The sequence below is a fragment of the Denticeps clupeoides genome, chromosome 10 (genome assembly GCF_900700375.1).
Source record: "Denticeps clupeoides chromosome 10, fDenClu1.1, whole genome shotgun sequence".
Taxonomy (NCBI): Eukaryota; Metazoa; Chordata; class Actinopteri; order Clupeiformes; family Denticipitidae; genus Denticeps; species Denticeps clupeoides.
This window is the reverse complement of record NC_041716.1, coordinates 10,352,778-10,376,293: the sequence shown is the minus strand read 5'-3', so window position 1 is coordinate 10,376,293 and position 23,516 is coordinate 10,352,778. Positions and strand designations below refer to the sequence as shown.

Genomic DNA, 23,516 nt, shown 5'->3' with positions numbered 1-23,516 from the left:
AAGTTAGAGACTCATTATTTTTAAATACTTTCAAGTATGTGGTACTAGGTGAGAATATGAGCCTTTCATGATATACACATTTAGACAGTTATTGTATAATTCATTATGTAGTTTCAAACAACCGTAGCTAAAAAGGTTAATTCCCTTCTTTGACTGAAATGGCAATTATGACAAACACTGTTGTATTGTCCATGCTGTTTTAATATAGAGACCTGTGGTTTATACAGAGTGATAATGAACCCTTTATGGACAGTGACATCTGTTCACAATAATATTGCCGTTAAAATATTTTGCTTACATTTGATTTTTCTTTATTCATATGATCATAATCAATGGCTACTTCATCCTCCAGTGAGGCATATGTGACATTCAATGACATTCTTCACACATAAAATCAGCAATTGTTTGATCATTTAAACGCACACACAAGTACACAACCTTGGAATAATTTCTACCAGGCTTCATCTAATGAGTTCAGACCTTCAGGAAAATGTAAAAACCACATAAAGTACAGAACTGGATTGATATTGTGAAGCTAGGCCTAAAAGATTGTCATCCCAAAATAAATATACATTCAACAGGTTGCTATTGATGAAAGATCATCAGAGATGGACATTTTGTTTCAGCCAACCAGTTCACTCCTGCAGCCTCAACTGGTTGGTTGAAGTCCAAATTTTGTCTGTTTTTTTTTTGTTGGTCCTGAAATATCTTTGATAAAGAAGACGGAAAAATGAGTTCATTCAATAGACTTAAAATACAAGAACATATTCCTGAGGGTGCACAGGGTTCAAAAGAAAAGAGGAATACAGAATGGACCCTTTGTTTACACAAAAGTATTTATGTAAGATATGTAAGACTTGTAGTATGACCGATAATGTAATTCATTCACAGCATTATATAATCTCTCACCAAGAGATATTTGAATTGTATTGGAAATATTAGTATATACAGTTATGTATATGAGATGGATTGAGCATTAATTTCTTGACCTATTACTTGATTAGGATACTTCAGGGCAAAATTAATCTCAAAAACCAAAAAATGAAAAGTTGTTATATTGTAGGCTGGCCCTTCGATACAAGGACTGTTGAGAATACAAGGACTTGATTAAAAAAGGAAAAAAAAGTCAGTCAAACACTCATCTTTGATTTATATGTTTATATGTGGGCCTGTCATATATAAGATTTAATTTCTGGATTGTCAATCAGTGATGAGAAATGCGGTTCCAGAAAAAAAAGCCTACTTACACTATCTGTGAAGCACACACATACACACAGAACAAAAGGCCACAAACATTAACAGTAGCAAAGGCAGCAGAAAGTTTCATGAAGGAAAATGAATAAAATAAAACCCAGTTTCAAGATCTAAGTTAAGCATATTCTGTTTTCAAATACTGCAGCTATATTAATGAATTATATTAAATAGGCAAATAGTATTTTGTTTCAGGTGTTCAATGGGATACACAATAAATCTTAATGATGTGATAATGATTTATGGCTCTATTTAAAAGGTGCATAGGCCCATTTTTAAACCCCACCAAGTTACTGTATGTGCATAGGTCCCTTTCTCACCATGCACCTGCATCCTCGGCAAATGATTCTGTGCACATTTGACATTGGGTATACCGGTACTTTTTAAAACAGGCTGTAACTGGCAGTAATCTCAGCCCAGTGACATGCCAGTGTGAGTGGTATATTCATTTATATACTAAAAATGCCCATCTGACTAATTAAGGACAATTTTTAAGGACAATTTTTTTCTGCTTTGAATTGGCATGTATGTGAAAACAAATGAACTTGGACACGCCTTCCAACATGCGTCAGATTGCCAAAATAGCGCCCATGGAGATGTAAATATATTTGGATGCTCCTGACTTTGGGTATACACTCTTGAGTTTCAAGTAATTGCCAACCTCCTAAAGTGAATAACAGTGCAATAAAAACATAAAATATCCATTCTGTATTTTTAATTTTGTTACACATACAATGTGAGAGAATATTTGAAATGACCAGAGTGATATCACATTCACACATATTTGAACACATTCAACCATGTAGTTTTTGGATACATTCACAAAACACACCAATCACACTGCACAATTTGCAATTCAATTCTTATGAATTGGATCAATTGTGAAGAAAAATAACAAGATCAAAACCAACAGAGCAAAAATAAATACTTGAAACAGAATTGCCGTCTTATTACTATACACAAGGCTATAAATGCGGTCACACTTTACTGACCGTTCATGAAGTGCCTGGCTATGAGTAAAACGTGGGAGAAATGGCTACTACATGGCGAGCGTGGCCTTTCACGTGTAACACGAACACCGCACTAACTACAGCGACAGCGATGATTGCCCTCAATCAACCAGGTGATTTGGATTTTCGGTACGGTACGACAACACAACACTCGCGCAGATGAACACACACAGACGCTCGTAGGCCAAGTCAGCCGGAGGGTTAACTGACGGTACATTTATCTCCGTACGGTACTGAGAGCCCACAATCGTTTGGAACTCCTGCTCAGATGTGCCTGGGTGTAGAAGAGCCAGGTGGCGATATAGAGCGCTCCTCATTCTCTCTCTCACTTTGCAGAGCTCAGCCGTGGTATGAGGAGGCTCTGAACCCACTACAACCAAGCACTCACTACCTAGGCTAGCACAGCTGACCTCAGGTCAGTAATAAATGGCCGTCGCTCCCAATTCTTCACTAAGCAGCGGAGGTGCGGTGGAGGCGCTGAATTTCAAATTTGCATGGTTGCCCCCGGCCCCCCGCCCCCCGCCGGATAGTGTCGAATACCGCCGCCGCGGCGTAGCGAGTGCAGGGCCACTGTACAGCAGCCGCGGAGGAGGGAGCCGATGTGGTAAAACGGCTGGCCCTGGCGGCAAGGACCACGGCAAAGCCAGGCCAGCGTGGGCACCACCGGGACCGCCACAGCCAGCAGGTCAATCAGGAAGTGCCTGCTCCAGTATCTCCTCACCGGCGCCATGGCTTGGTCGCCGCTTTCACTCTCCTCATCAACCTTCTCACTGTCCTCGTCCACCTCAATTACAGTCACCCCGGCTCCCACGGCCAGTTCCTGCGGTGAGTGGGCAGCTCCGGTCTGGGGGGTCGTGGGGGGGGGTGGGCTCTTCTCCGCAGCTGATGAGAGAGTCACCGCACAAGACGTGGAGACAGGACTGAGGGAACAAGGCTGAGGCACTGAGGCTGGCTCGACCGCAGTGACGGTGACAGTGGCCGTGGTGGCGGATGCCGTGGTGACGGAGTCCAGGTCATCGCCTTCGTCTGAAAGCCAGGTCGAGGTTGGACTGCAGGCTTGCGAGCGGAAACTGCGCTCGGCTATGGTGTCCAGGTCTGCCGCATAGCCATCCGAGCCCTGCACGGGCGCCGAGGCGGGGAAGAGGTCCGTCTGGATGGCCTGCTCCCGGAGGTGATGTAGGTACAGATGGTGGTGGGACAGGCAGGGGTGGCTGGAATGGTCCCCGCCGCACAGCCGTTCGTAGGTGGCGGAGTGGGGGAAGTGGGAGTAGGAACTGAGCAGTGAGGCCGTCTCCTCCAGCAGCAGGTCGGCCCGGCTGGCCACGCTCTCACCGCAGCAGACAAAGCCGCTGTCCTGAGTCCCTTCCCCTGACAGGCAGGGGTAGTCGCCCGGGTTCCCGTTGCGCTCTGCCAGAGTCTGGTCGCTCAGCTTGGTGTAGGTGGAGCTGCGGGTGAGCGAACGGGCCGGCGAGCCTTCGCAGGACCCCGACAGCCCGTTGCTCACCTCCAGCTCTGCCCCCACCATGGTCAACCCCGCCCCTGCTCCGCCCCCTGCTTCCCCCAGGGCTCCGGTCTGGGCAAGCTCCATGCTCTGCAGAAGAGTCTCCAGCTTGTGGTTCTGCAGGTTGATGTCCTGGAAGCATTTCTGCACACCAGTGTCGGCTTCGCCAAGGCTGGAGCTCACCACGTCCACCGCTTTCTTCAGCTGATGAATCTCTTGGCGGGCCTCCTTCAACGCCAGATGCGCCTCCACGCGGTGGCATTCCTCCTCAATCCAGTCCTCCTGCATCCGTGACAGTTGCGTCCTCAGATCATCAATCTCAGTGTCCCTGATGGGAAGGGAAGCATCGTAATCAAATTTAAAAAGCATAACGTGAGTCCTGCATGTGATGTAAGAGTGTCCCACCTGTCCTGCAGCTGTTCAACGGTCTCTTTGAGTCTTGCACGCAGGTGTCTGATGCACACCTCCTTCTGCTGCAGAGGGGTGAGGTACTGCTCCGGGGGCGGAGGTCGGATGCCATGGTTGTCGGTGCAGGAGGTGTACTTCGCATGCCGCCTACGACAACAGAATGCACGCTGAGGACAGTTGCAGTGGCAGTACGAGACACGTGTCGCATGTACTTGCATGTGCAGTACAGGGTGACATGGGGAGGTTTCACTCCTTTCTGATCACTCTCCCATAAGATAATTTTTTAAAAGAATCCCAGAAGAATGACTCCTGTTGCATCCAAATCCCATTTAATTTCATATTTGTATACAAATATACAGACCTATTATGGACCAGTGTATAACCTGTATTTGGTGAATTATAAGTACCTGGGTAAAAATATGGATAATAAGTTGTGTTTCATGCATACATGGCTGTACTGTGTGATGAGGGACGTTGAGTCTGTTTGAGTTTGACAGAAGAGTCTCACGCAAATTCAGGTCTGTATTGCAGAGAAGGCGTTAACGTGTAAAATTTGAAGTGGAAATGTAAATACGAGTGTAAACTCGTGTTGTGTGGCAGGTACCTCGACGTGGGGCTACAGTCACTCCCCTTGCATGACCCTGAATTGCTGCTGCTGCTGAGGGAAGCGTTGCCATAGGGATCCCTGTTGCTCGCTGGGGCAGGAGGCCGTCTGCGACACACAACCACGGGGATATCATTCCAGTAATCGTTATTAATCACACAGGGCCAAACCTTAAAGTGTCCTCCAGATTGCCTCCAATTTGGTAACAAAACACAGAGACAAAACCTCTTCGGACAAAACCACAGTACAATGAAGCGAAACATGGCATAAAATCCAACAAACATGCTGGGTATGTTAAGAAGGCACTAGAACCTCCATCACAACAAAGCAAAACCTGCATGTCAAAAACATATAAGAACCCAAGCAAGACAGAACTGAATGAACGATCAACAGTTGTATGTCACTGTAGGTGATGCAGATAAATATCTGCAAAAAAAAAAAAGAAGAAACAAATCAACAAATGAAAAGAAAAAAAAGTTGAGATGTCATGTTCTAACTGACACAATTGTCCAATAAACAGCAATTCATTCCATCCACCAGAGATTTAATCCATAATCTATTTACGTCTCAACAGCCGCATTGTCACTTTGTCTCAGCCACTGGTGGATGGACTGAATCCCTGCTAAAGCTGGGTGACTCGGAGGGAGACAGAGGACGGCAATTGAATTGACGGGGTCCTGACCGACAGTTGCGCTCCGGCGACTTCTGTGTCAGAAATCCTCGGCTCTGCCGCATTGAGACCATAAGGCCTGCCTCCATTGGAATGTAGTCAAGCCCTATAAACCTGCAATAGTCAAAACTGACCAAGAAACAACAAAGTGTTACAGTGTGAAGGACCAATGTTATGTTCTTGGGGAAAACATTTTATGAAAGCATCTTTTTGTACCCTACAAAGCAATAAAGATAAACCAGCCTTGTCTGTATTACAAAGTGGTAGTAGGGTGGTAGTAGCCTAGTGGGTAACACACTCGCCTATGAACCAGAAGACCCGGGTTCAAATCCCACTTACTACCATTGTGTCCCTGAGCAAGACACTTAACCCTAAGTTGCTCCAGGGGGGGACTGTCACTGTAACTACTGATTGTAAGTCGCTCTGGATAAGGGCGTCTGATAAATGCCGTAAATGTAAATGTAAAGTAGGTTACTTCTGAAATAACTTCTGAAATGAATGTTTGTGCAACATCTTGTCAGAAACCTTTCGGCAGATGGGCAAGTTACTAAAGTCTGTTTTGTTTTTTTTGTGTACAGACAATTAATCGGTTACCATAATAATTGCACCGACCAACGGGAATTTGAAAGCTGATCCTATTCTACCTTTTTACGCTTGCCCCAGAGATTTGAGGCTAGAAAGGCAGTATGGTCCTAAGCACGAAAATGTGCTTTTCTGCCATAATTTGGAACAGATTTGACCCAGGCGTGGTCTGCTTCCTACACATTGTTCACCTGAACTGATGCACGGCAATATAATAAAATTAGGGGATACTACCGAAAATAAGTGAGAAAATAAATGTACACAACATAAAATGTATCCCCTTTGAAGATGGCTCATAATAATATATGTTTGTTATAATGTATATTTTGTCTGTACGGTGCGATGACAAAAAGCAGCTTTAGTGATTAACCTGCTACAACCTCTCCAGAGCCACATGCAATGAAATGTCCCAGATTATGTTCCTTTTTACTGAAGGTTTATTCAAATTGTCTCAAAAACCCTTTTTGGCTACCTTTATTCCTTGAGGGCAAACACACATACACACACACACACACACACACACACACACACACACACACACACACTACAAGAGGCATAAATCCACAGCAAAATGAAAAATTATAAAAGCACACAAATACCTGCCAGATTAAATGAAGCACCACTAAAGGAATGATGCTTAATCCTGTAATATCTCCACTCACTCTAGATTAAACGTAGAATGTGACATAAACTAGATGCTGGGTTTTGGAAAGTTAAAAGTACTGACACAGCATTTTAAATACAGGAAAGCACATTTTCTGTAATATTTTACTACTTTATTAACAAGGTAGGAAACCATAAAAGACCCTTCACACAGCGGAGATGTGAAGGCTATTCTTCACTAAAAGGCAGTGACCGAGAAGAGAGAAAGATGCAAGCAAATAAGAGATTAAGCCTGAAGCAGTTTAAGACAGCGCGACATAATGTGGGATAATGTGAGGAGAAACATGCCTGGAAGGAGGGAACAAAACCGGGTGGCCATTGGCCTGTCATCAGTGAGGTGAGCACTAGGTGGTGGTGGCAGTTTGATATGCCATTCACTGTGTAGAGTGAATGATTAAGAATCTGGTGAGGCAACGGTCTATCAAGACAGCGATTTTGGTAGATGTGGAAATAAAGAAAATACTGTGCACCTCACTAAAAGGTTTTCTGGATTTGAAGTCTTTGGTGAAAATGGCTTAAGAAATGTAGATATCCTTTAACAGTTCCTCAGCTGCAGCAGATAGGTTTTTATGTATTAACTCTGTTCAGCTTTGTTCAGAGCATGACTTATTTTTTGCTTGGTATCTTTTTTACAGTGGATATAACCGATGTGCTCGGGGGGAAAAGGCACATTAGGATTAATGTGCACATGCTTAAAATAATACATTGTGTTAAAACTACTGGTTTCAATCTTCTTGGGAACACATCTACCATTGATTATATCAAGGCCAGATACATTTCAGATGCACTAGTAGGAATTTCCTGACTCAGTTGTCAACAGCAAAAGTAAAGTTGTGATCTCAAGAAAAAATCATGAGAAAGAACATATGGCCATCCATACAGTGATTTTCATTTCCAAAGCCTTTCATATTTAACCAAATCTGCTAAGGTATGGAGTGCAGCACTCCCTTTAATTCTACTGACGAGGTGTCAAAGGTCATCACCATTTCCCAACCCCAGCTTTCAGCATAGCTGAGCTGTGCACGACTTCAAATATGTGGTCTGAACCTTTTAGTCTGGTATGAGGCCAAACTTTTCCTCATGATTCTTAGCTCAGTGGCTGCAGCCATGGCTGAAGCTTGGTGATGTGTTGTTCGGAGGCTTCATAAGCAGGGTGTGACTGTAAAAGCTGCTTCTGTGTCAAACCTACAACACTTTTTGAATATGTGCCATTTGTAATACCATGCAGCGTCTGCCATGGTCAACACATCTCTGTGAATCTGTCAGGAGGCCTTTGAAGCTATATAAACAGCAAAAAGGGGAAACAACTGAGACACACTTTCTGGAAGATTGTAGAACTTTATAACCCTTCTTCGTATCTTCCAAAGGCAACATTTTCATGAGGTACACATGTAGTGGCTGTTCAGTAGGTTTGACACAGAAACATCATGCCCTATGGTATTATAAGAGAGGTGTGTCTCACGCAGGGGGAGCGGTTGGGGACGGCAGCGTTTGTGGCTGCATAGGCCTCAACAGATCAAGTCTGAGGAGAGAATGAGAGGGGCATCCTGAGCTCTGCCAGAAACAAATGTGACCAAAAGTGACCACAGAACATACTTGACCATACATCAGGAGGCAAGTTGTTTTTATAAAATGCTTTGGTTGGGTCCTTTGCAGCCTTTGTGCCTCCATTCTGCCATGTGCATTATTATTTGGTAACCAGGTCCCAACTAAGCAACAGTCTCAAAGAACAACCTGGTTCTAGATGCAAAGTCTCATCCAAATGTCAACCCATCAGCACACCAAGTTATAGGATACTAGGTAAAACTGATCAGCCTCCTACTGTACAACTACTGGTGCCATTCAAGAACATCACATATTTATGGGATTTGAGGTTGAATACTCACACACATTTGCAACCCCCTAAAACTGCTCTTCATTCCTATTTACACAGCGGACATTCATGAAACTCCATGAAGTACGTATTGAGTCTCCCATTTCACGTCTCAAATTGTTATGAGGCTTGAGTGCTGTCCCTTGGTTATAAGCCTCCACAGACAAAGAGTGTTGCTAATTGGAGATATCATAATGGAAATAAACCATCATGGTTGTCGGCTGTAGCTAGGATCTGAGGAGCATGCAGAAAATCACCAGGAAGACTTGGTAAGATGTTGGGCAGTGAATCCACCAAGGTGAGCCTTACTGATTTAAATATCCATCTGCTTCTGAGGCTGTTTTTTGGAAGACTCGGCACTGACAAGCGCGCATGTACTGACTTTAGAACCTGGAAGTCCATAGTGAAGAAAGGAAGATTTCAGAAGGGGAGCGTTTAGCTGCAGAGAGTACAAGTCCTCACCAGTATTTTGTTCCAACAAGCCACGATCGTTCGGTAGCTCAGTTCTTCAGCCAGGAGGTCGAGCTACTTACTGAAACAAAAACATGGCAGGACCTTTTAAATTCTACATCTCTTTTAGCAACCTCTAGAAGCCAGAGAGCCAGAGCACCTTAGCCAACAGCATCTAAGTTTAAGGACTTGCTCTCAAGTCCACCCTGATGACAAACCATGTTTTGGATTCTGCAGCAGCAGTTCTGGCGCCATCTTTCTAAATTATTCCAGCCTTGTGATTTGGGTGAAATCCATCAGAGAGCAGAAAAGACAGAAACGTACAGAGCTAAAGAGCTGACACAGTCGTGACTGCAGGAAAACGAGAGGAAGGCATTAGCCAGCTTCAGCGGCATGTCACACAGGAACGGCTCACCATTCGCCTTTGAGACTTCTTCGAGGAAAACAAGAAAAAAGGAAATGCAAGAAAGACAGGAAGGGACTGTGTGTGCGGTGGGTAAAGAGGTAAAGAGAAGATGACTGACTCTTACCTGCATGACCCTCCCGAAGAGCTCCTATTAGCAGGGGCGGACATGAAGCTGGACCACTGCTGCAGTGCCCGTCCTATTTAAGCTGACTGTCCTCCTCTCTCTTTTTGTCCCACTATGTCCCTCGCTCAGCACATCTCATCGGCAGCCGGCCTGGAAGAAAAAGACAAAATGTTCAGTTGGCAGAGCAGCACAGAGACTCTCAAAACATTTAAACCAGTGCGTTTTACATAAGCTGATCACAATGTGCATGATACATTTATACATTTACAGCATTTGGCAGATGCTGCTATCCAGAGCGACTTACATAAATTCTATAAGATGTGTATACATTAATACAATGTGCAATATGTTTATAACATTTAAACAATTTCTGCTGGAGGCACCATCAATAAGTGATGGACCCACATAATTTCAAGGCAGGATTTAATGTTTTTCATGGCTCTTGTCAAATTTATAATCTATTTCTTGATTGATGTCTTGATTATTTATAATCAAGACATTAGATGTGGCGATAAACTGACATGATCAGGCAATATTCAAAGAATACAGCTGACCGCAGCCCCTGTGTTAGAAGGAAACAGTGCCTCACAATGAACTAATTCAGAGAGACGTATAAAATACATTTTGGCACAGTCAGGACTAAGTGATGGGGACCAATGCATTTAATCTCAGAATGAAACTGTCCAGAAAATAATAACTCATTGCCGTGTTTAATGCTAGAACCATGCTGACTTGCTTGGCAGGAGTGGTTTTTGGGACAGGACTGAGATGCAGGATCCTCTGCAGCTCCGACCAAACCGGTTCTGAAGCCTGATCTATAACGGGCAGAGTTTCCCTCTGATGAAAGGGTAGACACCTACACACACATCTTACATGGGTCACACTTCATGCTTCAAAACATGAATTCGTTCATTAACAATGAATCTTCATTGTGTCTTCTAAACTCTATTTGCATTCTCCTTCACTACATCTTAATTCATATCAGGGTTGTCGGTGCCAGAGCCCACCCCACTTCAGGGTGCACACACCATTCACTTAAACAGTCCACCTTGTGAGAGTGCCTTAGTGTCGTGGAGGAATGGGACAGAGGCGAGAGAGCGCGTGTTGGTGAGGACGGAAAGCCCAGCACGGAGTAATGCGACACAGGCGGGTGAGTCTTCACCAGTTTAAGAACCAACTTGTGGATGCTCGCGTTACCGGGTGTACACAGAGAAATGAAGGAGAACAGGATGGAGACAGGAACAGGTAAAAACGGATCGGGAAACAGTGACCGAGCAACGCGGTGGCATTTCTGCTGTCTTATATCCGAGACGCGGTCCCGGGGGCACGTGAAGATTCAGATTGACAAAGTTCTGTGGATGCGGAATGGAACTGCCACCCTCTGCCCCTAAAGGCAACCAAAAATGACAAGCGCCAGCCCTCAGTGCCTGTCCTTATTTCACACAGATCTGTAATTCCTCTGCTGTCTGGCCGTAGCGTCAGTCTTACTGTTAACTTGATCATCTCAGCTTTTCACAATCGCTCATGTGATGTGATGACACTAACACCCCCATGCTGGTCCAGGGACAAACCACTCACAAAATCCTCAGCCAACAAGGGCTCAGGATGGCAATTCATTCAGAACTGGTTTGTTTACTGCATGTATTGCATTGCTTGTTTTTACTTTAGTTTTGTTGTACAGTGTGAACCTGTGAATGAGTAAGTGTGTGTCGTGCCATGGGGTACAAATGAGACGCAACTGGCATCACAGACCCCACCCACAAAAGCACAACAACCGGGTGCCCAACGAAAGTCACAGGAGGCAGGACGGGCCACTCTGGTAGCGCCCGTCTCCCTGGCTCAGGAACGTAAGGGAGCCGGGGCACTCTTGGCAGCGCCCGTCGCCAGCTCAGGAACGGAGGCGGGCCTCGGCACTCCAGCAGCGCCCGTCGCAGGAACGGAGGCGGGCCTGGGCACTCTTGGCAGCGCCCGTTGCCGGCTCAGGAATGGAGGTGGCCTGGGCACTCCGGCAGTGCCCGTCGCAGGCTCAGGAACAGAGAGTTTCGCGGGCCTGGCTCCTGGCTCGTTGTTCACCCAGATGTTGTACCCTTGTGTGGGGGAGCTCTGTGATGCCAGTCACACACACACACACACACACACACACACACACACACACACACACACACAGTTTATCACCATCTCTCAGAGTGATAACAGAGCCATTCACACCACGATTAGCAATGAAAATCAATGCGTTGTACTCAACAGAATATAAAGAGTAACAGGGACAGAGTCTAAAGTTCCACAAAGTGAATGAAGAAAAAATCGATTCAAATGATATTTTCTCATCACTTCCTATAGGCCACCTTACTACAGTCACCAATTAACTCATGTAACTATCCCATGAATTAAGTCATGAATTAAGCCATGATGCTATGCTATTCTATAAAATTAAATTCAGTGGAATCTAATGTGTCTTTCATTGCCAATTGAACAGAAGATGAAGTGATTAACAAAATGGTGCATCATCTTTAAATTTATGCCTCACCCTCTAAATAATAGAAATAAATATGTGGTCTTGCTTTCAAGACCACGTGTATATATTTTTTATCCGACATGCAAGCACAGGTGTGCTTTTCACATACAAATACACATAGCTAGTGGATAAAAGGGAAATGAAAGATGAGATGGTTCATTATTCAGCACCGAGCGGATAAACAGTGAGGGAGGGGAAGTCACCTATTGTCCTGCTGCAGGAAGGAAAGCAAAAGTCCCAAAATCAGGTAAGGAGGGGCCAACACCTGAGGTCCGGAATTTAGCCAAGTCATTATAACGTTTCAGAGGCTGTCTCTAAGCAACCTAACTGCAGGGGACAATACAGACTCCTATTGGACCGTTCAGAACTCACCTTTGTCCCCCCTGGGGGTCTATTTCTGCATCACAAGATGGGATTAACCAAGTCCTCTTACATAACCAAGCAGGGATACAAGTAAACTCTCTCTCACACACACACACACACACACACACACACACACACACACACACACACACACGTCATGACGTCACAGTTGTGTACTCAAACAAAGCACTTTAAAAGATCAAATGAAATGAGAAGCAGGGAGATGAGGAGAGGAGGACAAGATGGGAGGGACAGAGGGAGAGAGATCTGAACCAGGGTGGGGGAGGGGAATGAACCTCCTCTCCATCATTTACATAAGACTCAAAAACATCTGACACAAACAGTATTTACAGAGGACTCACCCCCACACATGTGCACACTGCAGGCAGTCTTCATAAAACATACACACCCATACTCACACATCTGCGTGGTTATGTGCACACAGGCACACACACACACACACACACACACAAACACACACACCGTGCTGCTGATCTCTGCGGCAGAGTGACTGCGGATGCTCAGCATCACCCGGAAACAGTGCTGCTGTTCTGTTCTGAAAGAGGTCACCTTCACCAATCTTTAAAAACAAAGAAACACACACACACACACGCACACACACACACACATATTAAAAAAAACTTTGACCTTGGCTCGGAAAACAGTTAAAGAATGAAAGTATGAAGGCGAACTGTGGAATCACTGTTAAGTTAGTTAATTCTAATACTAGCACGCTAACATCAAAATGCTAACAAGATGTGGTGAAAACTGTTGCTATGTAAAATGCATGGGAGTGAATGGGAGGATGAAGAGATGAAAAGGAGAAGTGGAGGATAGGGGGCTGAGGGGAAAAAGGTTGGACGTTGTTTAATTGGTCAAATTAGGTGAATATGTCAAATATGTGGAATTTGGAAGGCTGAAAGTGTGACCATAGTGGCTCTGTAAAATGCATAGGGGTGAATGGGTGGATGGAGGGATGAAAAGGAGGAAAGGAGAATAAGGGAAAGAGGTTAAATGTAGTTGAATTGGTGGGAAAGGTCAAATATTGAACACTGGAATACACTTTACTAATTGATCTTGTTATGTGTGTATGTGTAAATTGCTTCCGTTTGTGCATGTGCGTTCTGCGCAACACCTCACTGGGACCCCCCCCTTACTCACGACTCACAGTTTTTCAGAGACAGTGAGTCATCACACACACACACACACACACACACACACACACACACACACACACACACACACACACACACACACACACAGTTACCAACCACTGTGTCCTCCAGCACAAAGTCCCAGACAGATCATATTTAGTGCACTAAACCAGAGCAAAACAAGCCGCATTTAGAGCTGTCAGATCACATTCATTATTTATTCATCTCCTTAACTCATGCAGACCATTTTTTAAATGATCACATATGATAATTAGGGTGGTAGTAGCCTAGGGGGTAACACACTCGCCTATGAACCAGAAGACCCAGGTTCAAACCCCACTTGTCCCTGAGCAAGACACTTAACCCTAAGTTGCTCCGGGGGGGACTGTCCCTGTAACTACTGAGTGTAATTCACTCTGGATAAGGGCATCTGATAAATGCTGCAAATGTAAATATGATAAGACATTTGCGCAATTCTAAATAAAAGATGGCTCTGTGGCACTTTGCAATATATAATTTGTAATATATTTAACTTTATAAATCCACTGTATTATAAATCCACTATAACGGATATAGGGGAGATAAAGCCTTCAGATTTCAGCAATAAACAGATAAAAAAAGGATCATTAGATCAGTTTGAACTTTATTGTCACTACATGTCACAAATTCAAGGCATCAAAATGCAGCCTCTAACCTGAATAATACCTGAAAAGCTTCAGGATATAGAAGTTAACAGACCATTGATTCAGTATTAGAGAATGCATTAAATGGCTATAGACATTAACTATAGAAAATATAAAACTATGACTAAACAAAATAAATACATGTTTGCTTTTCGCACACATCGCTTTCTATGGATTTCTGTGGGCAGTTCTGATAATGTAAATGTGGGTGTGCATGCCGTCTGTTTTTCTCCTGAAGCCAGGTGCTCTTTACTCTTAGGATTTTGGTAAAGGAGGTAGTGTTGCCTCAGGCAGTTTTGAAGTACAATTGTTTCGGATAGGGACAGCCCCCAGCCAGCTGTCCAGCACTTTCCCTGAGCCCACATCCAGGGATGCCATCGTGCCCAGCAGTCTTCCATGCATTAATCCATGCATTACAGTGTAATGAGTGTAAGGGGGTCTTGCTAGTTATCTGTTTCTTGCTGGTGTCTATATTATTCTGAAACTGATGGGACATAATGTGGCGCTCTGTTTTCAAACTATATACATTTACAGGGACAGTCACCCCCTGGAGCAACTTAGGGTTAAGTGTCTTGCTCAGGGACACAATGGTAGTAAATGGGGTTTGAACCTGGGTCTTCTGGTTCATAGGTGAGTGTGTTAACCACTAGGCTACTATATAATTTTTTATTGCTAGGTTTAGTTATTTTTCTTCTACTTTAATACCTACGGCTTAACCAAATGTCATTCCACTTCATGTGTCACATGTTACGAGTGACAATAAATGAATCATATAAAGAACAACAAAAAAATTTCTGTGTTCTGTGAAAAAGCTTCTTCGGTGGTTGCATCTCTCTGAGCTTGCTATCTATGACACTGTGTTGGACATAAATAAAGTAAAGTGAAGTGATTGTCACATGTGATACACAGCAGCACAGCACACGATGCACACAGTGAAATTTGTCCTCTGCATTTAACCCATCACCCAGAGTGAGCAGTGGGCAGCCATGACAGGTGCCCTGGGAACAGTGTGTGGGGACGGTGCTTTGCTCAGTGACACCTCAGTGGCACCTTGGCGGATCGGGATTCGAACCGGCAACCTTCTGATTACGGGGCCACTTCCTTAGCCGCTAGGCCACCACTGCCCCAGTGGTCATCGGCTCCCACCACAGGCTCAGGAATACAATCTAACTTCTCTCCCGGCTCTCGGTTTGGAAAGTGTGAATTCTGGATGCACCACATTCCAGTCCCAGATCCCCTGCTCTCCCCTCTCGGCTCCAGACGGATGAGTCACACCCTCCTGGGAGGGCAACACCTTCACAGCCTGTGCAGTCATTCATCCACAGCTAACGCTAACGTTAATGCTACTGTTAATGTGCTTTTTGTTCAGAATGAACAGTCACAGCAATAGCATCTGCGTGTAAGTAGTGTTGAGAGTTCAGGGATCTCTGCAAAACTCGTGGTATTCTGATGCAATGGAAGGACGCCTCCCTGCACCTGTATCGTCAGGGGAAAAAACAGGGGGGGGGTTCGTCCTCATCCTTCAGCTCAGGGGAGCTGCAGATCACTGCAACACCATTGCTTGTTCTATACGGGATTAACAGCAAGACCGCAGCACATATAAGGGATATACATATAAAACAAATACATATAAGACTGCAAAATTTGTATTCAAAGCATTAAAGCTATAGTGTCACGATGGAAAGGTAGGGCAGATAAAGGTGGACAATTGCACGAATAACAAAAAGGGGATATAATAAAAGGACAAGGCACGATGGCCAGACACGCACAGAACGTGAAACACAAGCAGAAGGAGAAAGGCCGATGACCGGCCCGGGATACGGCACACTAGGCTTACTTAGGTACATGTACAAACACTTGCACACAATCAGGAAATCAGGGAGACCATGTGAAACTGCGGACTGGAACAGGGACCCTGACATACCGATTGTGACCTTCTGCGGTTAAATCTGCTGCATCATCCTGCACAACACTGTTTCAGTGATGTCACGACACAATACCAGACATCCCGAGACCGGGGATTGTGGGTAAACCCTTCCTCAAAGCAGAGGAAGCACCTCAAGAGGCAAAAGGTGAAATGATTTAAAATCACGCTGACATACAATACAGATCAGTGGCTGTTAAACATCAGTGACACTGAACACCCCCCACCCCCCCAGATAAAAACCACTCCTCACTGCAGGACAGTGTCTGCCAATATGGCACTTCACCTCAGTGGCCATGTGGCCACACGTACACTGACCAGAGGCATAGCCGAGAAATTAAGTTGTTGTGCCTAATTCGTGGTCATGTGACAAGGACATGAAAGCCAGAAGGGAATGCTGCTTTGAAGACCCAAATCCATTTTTTTAAATGCGAAACATCGCTGCCACGTGTTTAATGCCACATTTCCACAGCAAGCCAAGATCATTGCAGTCACGTGGCAAGAACTTAACACCAAATGATCCGAAATAAACAGAATAAAAAAATTCCTGACTTATTTTGTCCTAAGAGTGTAAACAGTCTGCTGGAAATACCAAATGTTGCCATAAAAACCAACAGCGGAGTTAAATACGGGACTCATCAATGAAAGTCGTGCATTATGTCAGCAGGACCAGATCGCATCCAAATTTAAAGTGAGCTCTGGTATGTGAACAAAAGTAGATATTGCAGTTCCAGTCTGATTAAACCTTACTCACAGGTCCACTAGCTCAGCAACTATCAGAGGAAGGATCAATTACTTACCGTGTATGTTACCGGTGTGAAGGTGGGACGTGACAGTGATCATGACAGATTATGCGAGATAAAAGAGCCGTGCCCTGCATTTAATTCAATTAAACTGAAAGGTTTGGAGGCCAAAAATACGGGGGCAGAAAAATCTATGAGCATCCATGCCTCCCCTTATAGTGTTCTGCAGGGATCAGCAGATGCAGCAATCTTGTACCGTGGGGGTTATGTCACAACGAAGCGTGCAAAACCCCCCCATCTTAATCCGTGCACGCGGCGAGAAGAATCTTGACGTGACCTTCAGGCACAACCAGATGTCCTAGTTCTTCCTTTTAAAATCCCTATACTAATTATGCGGATGGAGCTCGGCAGGAGTAATGGGAGAAAACACAACGTGGGCCGCGAAACGTGAAGATCAGCCAAGTGCAGGCTAGTGCCAAACAACACGCTGGGAAGATGATGGATGTCGCCATGGAGACGTGTCCTTCCACCAGCAGAATTGAAGCGCCACAGGAAACGTGGCAGTCAGTGTGCACACGTATGAAAAAGCGATGTTAAACTGGTCCGATGCTAATCTGATGTCACCATATATAACTGCCGCTGTGCAAATAATACCGCACACCAATACCCTTCGTAGAGAATATGATGTGCACATTATGTTCCATTATTTATTACCAGTATCACAGCTAGAGTAGAGCTGCATCGCATTTTATAATAGAATAATCATATTACAGAAACCACGCATTAGCTGTTTTTTTTTTTATTTTGTGGAAATACAAGATGAACTTTTTGGTTTTGCGGCCAAGGCTCTGGGTCGGGTTCAGGGAAGACGACTTTCCTACCGCTGCTGAAGAGTTGTCACGAAACTGGACACGGACACGCACGACGCCTGCACCAGAACCCGCGACCACGACCTGCCGTGCACGCGCACGATCGAATATTTCACGTGCATCCACACGGATGAAAGGAAAGCATTCTACTCATCATCATCATCATCATCATCATCGTCGTCGTCACTCGCCTTAGTCCTTGGCGTGTCCTACAAGCCGGGCATTTGGAGCGATGGAGGTCGTCCCCGCCGCGGACTCCGCCAGGGCGGCGAGTGCGGGGAGAGGGACAGAGCTCAGCCGACGCGAATCCTCCTTAAAGAGACACGCGTCACGGGAGGAAGGATCGTGACGCTTCCCCAGGTTCCCCGAGAACAAGGCGGCGAGATGGTATTCCGGTCAGAAGCAAATCTGCTGTCTCACGCAGGGGTTCCCCGGGCGCCGGCTGTCCCCTTTATAACCTAGAACAGGGCGTCACCACGTACAATGCAGATGGTTCAATCTGCCTCTCACGCAACACAATGCAACGTTTTAAAACCCCAGACGTGCAGCAAACAGGAGCCAAACAGGAGCCAGTGCTCTCCATAGTGCTTCTGGGACGTCTGGTCCTGGTCTGCAGACTCCTGTGTTGAAGGTATACTACAGGCCAAAAGTTTGGACACACCTTCTCATTCAATGTGTTGTCGTTATTTGCATGACAATTTACATTGGTAGATTCTCACTGAAGGCATCAAAACTATGAATGAACACATGTGGAGTTATGTACTTAACAAAAAGTGGAGACCTGGCCTCCACAGTCACCGGACCTGAACCCAGTCGAGATGGTTTGGGGTGAGCTGGACCGCAGAGTGAAGGCAAAGGGGCCAAAAAGTGCTAAACACCTCTGGGAACTCCTTCAAGACTGTTGGAGAACCATTTCAGGTGACGACATCTTGAAGCTCATCGAGAGAATGCCAAGAGTGTGCAAAGCAGTAATCATAGTAAAGAAACTAGAATATAAAACATGTTTTCAGTTATTTCACCTTTTTTTGTTAAGTACATAACTCCACGTGTGTTCATTCATAGTTTTGATGCCTTCAGTGAGAATCTACCAATGTAAATGGTCATGAAAATAAAGAAAACACATTGAATGAGAAGGTGTGTCCAAACTATTTCTCATTTAGCCCCAAATCCCATACAGCATGCCTCAGTCAGCTTTGACAGTACCTGCAGTTGACACCCTCACACTTTGACCCTTTCTGCACGCAGTTTTTGTCTTTTGCAGTGCACCATCACTGCCGAGGTACAAATTATAGGTAACATTAAATTTGGTGAAAGCTTTGAAGCTTTTTTTGCAGTGTTTTACAGGAGGTGTAAAATTAGTCTATTTTACCCACCAAATGAATCAATATACTGGTCTAGTACTAGATTAATAATTATAAAACATCTATATTTCACGACGACCCTGTTTTCACTTCTTGCAGTGGTTCGGGAAGAAACTTCTTGAACATCTTTTGTCAGAAGTAGGCTCCTACGCAGTGTCTGGTGTGACCCCGTTATGATAGGTGTTTATTACATTTTACGGCCCCCGTGGGGTTTGAACTGGTGACCGGTTTATAGGTGGGTGTGTTAACCACTAGGCTACTACCACCTCTAAAAATGTGTCTGGGTCTCTATCACGTTTGTCATTTTCTCTCTTCTCCTCTCTGCTTAAGGTCTTTCAGTTCAGAGAAAGACTGAGGTTTATAGACAGATCTTTTGATCTTTAAAGATAATTTATGTTCATGATATCATGAACAATCAGCCTAAATCCACCTCAAAACCCTAGGCAGAGACTGACTCATGTACTACAGAACATTAGCAGTGAAAATACCCCATAGGGACTGTCCTCACCTGGTGAGGAGTGGTGGCCTCGGGAGGAAGGGGACCCGTAATCAATCGGCAAGGTGCCTCTGGTGCCACACACTGCTTCCAGGGCACCTTTCATTTCTGCTCACTGCACACTTGGTGATGGGTTAAATGCAGAGGACACATTTCATTGTGTGTACCTTGCGCTGTGCTCGCTGTTCATCATAATGACAGTCACTTCACTTTGTCTTCACCTTTGAAATAAAAAAAAAAGGTTTTCTTGGTTCCATTTTCTACATGGCCTGTAGGTGGCCCTATTGGCCCATAACTCGTGTTGCTTCATGATGATTAGAGCAAAGCAACAAGAAAAAGACACTTGAATATTTTAAATATAATTTTGACATTGAAATGACAACAAAATGTGTTGAAGAATTCAAAATGTTTACATTTCAATTCACATATAAGGTTATATCTGAGGAAGCCCATTTAAAAAATGAAACCAGGCTCCCAGGAAACTTTATTCAGTAACAGTACTGTGAGTGTCTGTTTTATATACAGCATGCAGAAAATGTGTTCCTGCCATAAAACATTGTACATGGCACAGGTAGATTGCATTTGGCTCATGATTATCCACAGGTAGCATGCAAAAATTTTCAAAAAAATGGGAAAGGAAAATTCTAGTACGGCCCCTGTCCAGAGTGCTCAAGCAAAAAGTGCTTATATTGGATTTTACCGGACTTGTAACTTGTAACCCAGCACATTTTCCGTTCATCCCTTTCATGAATGGGTATTTCATTTTGAGCTCAAAAAATGATATGAATATATATGTGTGGGTGTGTGTGTATGAGTGTGTGTATATATGAAAATTGTGTTCTGGCAGGGCCACGATAGTAATGCACTGCACCAGCAGACAGGATTAGAGGGTTGTAATCTACAAAACCGTGTGGGAATATTCTGATGTTTGAATGAATCATAGTGAGGTGACAACTGAGAAGACATGGTGAGATGTCTCTTTGAAAGAAAATATTATACAGCTTTGATAAATGATATATGGAAATTGAACTGCATTTCATTATTAGTTGATAATCATGAACAATTGCCCTTGCTTTTCACAGTGTTTTTATGTAATAAGGGACAATATTTTACAGATCATTGAGTACAAAAGTGCATTTAATATCCAGGCTATTTTTTTTTGCTTATGTCCTAACATTTTCTGGTTTCCTGCCTGATGCGTATCACCCGAATGGGTGATACTGAAGTGCTGGGGAAAAATTCCCTCCTGTGACATACTGAGGTTCAATGAGACCTTGAAAAAACTAGTGAACAAAAAAATGAAATGGTAATATCAGATAATGCATACAGATATGTGCCTAGTGCCTTAAACAGCTCTCCAGTGTTCTCAAGAATTCTCTGTAGGAACATCTGACACCCTTGGGGCAAAGGCAGCACTTTTCGGGTTCATTTCCTGGTCTGTGGAGACAGGATATTTGCTCCTATTTTTCTATGTAGGAAAACAAACTTAAGAGACACGATTCAGCCAAAAATTATTACAGAGACCTGACAGCACAAAGACCTGTTCAGGGTGAGGCACATCAATTCTTGAAAATTTATAATTTGAAATAATTTGAAAATTATTTTAAATAATTTCAAACCAACCCAAACCAATAAAAACATCTAGTTAAGATACAATGCCAATACATTACTCTTTAATACAATGTATGGGCACAACATTTGAACTTGTGTGAAATATGGGGCTGCTTATAAACCATCTTTAAAAATCATGGTCTTTAATAATTGCACACCAACAAAAAGGGTAGTTTTTAATTTATGCCAATCCTGAGTAGGCCTTTTACCTTTCAGTAGTGAACACCCCCGAGCTAAAAAACAGCGCCCTATGACCGCAAATTTAAACGGAAGTCCATATCTTTGACACAGGTTATCAAAGGTCCCTGATTGGATTTGCAGGTTTGCTTACCCCTCAGAAAAAGGGTCATTCTCAGTAGTGTGCTTGACAACATTTATTTTATCCATCTGAGTGCTATTCAGCTATGTGTGGCCTCTTAACATTGCCAAATTCCCACTCCCAAAAGCAACAAATGTCACAACCATGGTGGCATGACGAGGCAGGGGAACAGAGATGACGAGGAAGTCACGAAACCGGGGTTTAATCGGTGAAGAACAAGACAGGGCAGACATCCGGCAACTGGTGAACATATAACATAACAAAGACCCGACCCGCATTTGGACGCAGCCGACGCCGCCCCGCTGAGATCAGAGGAGCCGCGACTCGCGGGGGGGCCGCCAGCTTCCTTGTCCCTGGCCAAACTTGGCTTCATTTTCCGCATGGTCCCGACCCCTGCCTCATAGTCCCGTGCATGGTGGCGCTGACGGTGAGAAGTGGCCATTCAGCGGGGTGAGCCGGGAACTGACTGGAGCGGACGAGGTGCCAGTGCCACACTGGCCTGAAACTGCGCAGGACTACCGCCTCTCATGAATACCGGACCAGTCATCATTCATTTACCATTCATCTACCATTGAGAAGGAGTGATACAGAGAGGGACCCCCTTCCAGGGTAGAGTGAGCCTGCAAATGGTGTCAGTGCAGGGTTGGGGATGATATAATAACAAGTCCTACAGTTGTAGGGTTGGAGGAGTCCAGGGTGTAGTCAGTGTCATGGTCTAGATTACGTGTCCGTAATGATGTTACTGGTCCACTTGAAGATCCCTGGAGCTGTAGTTGTAATGGTTGTGGTGGCTGTGGTGACCCTCTGGTTTGTTACATGGTATGTCCTTGTTTAGCAGTTGTCAGGAACCAGGATTTTTTTTGCTGGTCTCTTCACTGGGGTCTGCCAGTAGTCTGGGTGCTTGATTTCGTGTCTCGGAGAAAAAAAAAACAGAAGCAGCGGCAGACGGTGGCATCGTACGACTGATACTGAAATATGTGGTTATAATGGTATATTGGTGCTACAGTGGCCCGGTACCCTAACTAGGACTGCCTAACTAGGGTGAATTTAACTTTGTCTGTGTCTAACAGGGGGACTCTGTGATAAACTGGACTTTATAATTGACACTGCGTCAAAGTGAAGTGAAATGAGGGTCTAGGATTTTAACAAAAAGCCAGAGAAAACAGATTTAAACACTGAGACTGTGTCTGAGTCCCGGACACTGACAGGCAAGCCGTTCCACAACTGCGGAGCTTTATAGAAGAAGTATGCAGTATGTATGCAGTTAAATGTATGCAGTTTCGTGTGAAGCTCACCATCAAACCTCAACATTCATTTTCTTTTCAATTCTTTTTCTTTATAATCCAAGGTCGCCCCGTGCTGAGCTTTTCCAAATTCTGTATTCACGTTTTACATATTTGTATGCCAAGCTGTCACATGAATAGATGGTGCTAAGATAAGAACCTTGCCATGAACCTTATCTGAGAGAAGCACCATCAACACTGATAGCTGGCAGGTCTGTACAGCTGCAGGCTTTGTGATGCACCAGAGCACCTGTGGTGCTTCGACCAGGCATTATATGTGTAGGTACCTGTGTGTTTGTTTGTGTGTGTGATTTTCCTCTTCGCTGCAGGAGATGGGAGCAGAGCACAGTGTGAGGCCTTTAAGTGCCTTCAGAATTACATTCCCACCTCTCAACCCGTCTGGGGAAATTTTATCATGACACACATACAGACACACACACACACACACTTCTGTAGCTGACCAATGCCTTTGAAAGTCTGCTGAACTTCATAAGCCTCCACTAAGCTCAAGTACATTTGTTTACCGTTTAACTTTACGATTATCATCCATTGGAGTTGCAGTCTAAAGCTGAGAGCCTCTATTTCACATACACAAGATTTCACTCCACACACAAACAATTCGAGGATGCGAATCTTGCATTGAGTTTGCATTA

At 44.4% G+C, this 23,516-nt stretch overlaps 1 protein-coding gene across 3 annotated transcripts; it reads right to left on the bottom strand.

Moving 5' to 3' along the window:
• Positions 1-183: 183 nt before the first annotated feature.
• On the bottom strand, positions 184-18,358 carry snphb (syntaphilin b). Of its 3 annotated transcripts, XM_028992773.1 has the most exons (6): positions 17,985-18,357; positions 9,543-9,692; positions 5,457-5,573; positions 4,775-4,882; positions 4,168-4,317; positions 184-4,090 (listed from the first exon to the last, which is right to left on the bottom strand). In XM_028992773.1, the coding sequence occupies exons 2-6, from the start codon at positions 9,584-9,586 to the stop codon at positions 2,746-2,748; spliced, it is 1,764 nt and encodes a 587-aa protein (XP_028848606.1). In that variant the 5' UTR covers positions 9,587-9,692; positions 17,985-18,357; the 3' UTR covers positions 184-2,745. The 3 variants fall into 3 exon arrangements, with proteins under 3 accessions (XP_028848606.1, XP_028848607.1, XP_028848605.1); XM_028992774.1 differs by lacking the exon at positions 5,457-5,573 and having other exon boundaries at positions 17,985-18,358; XM_028992772.1 differs by lacking the exons at positions 5,457-5,573; positions 9,543-9,692; positions 17,985-18,357 and having other exon boundaries at positions 4,775-5,188.
• Positions 18,359-23,516: the final 5,158 nt, after the last annotated feature.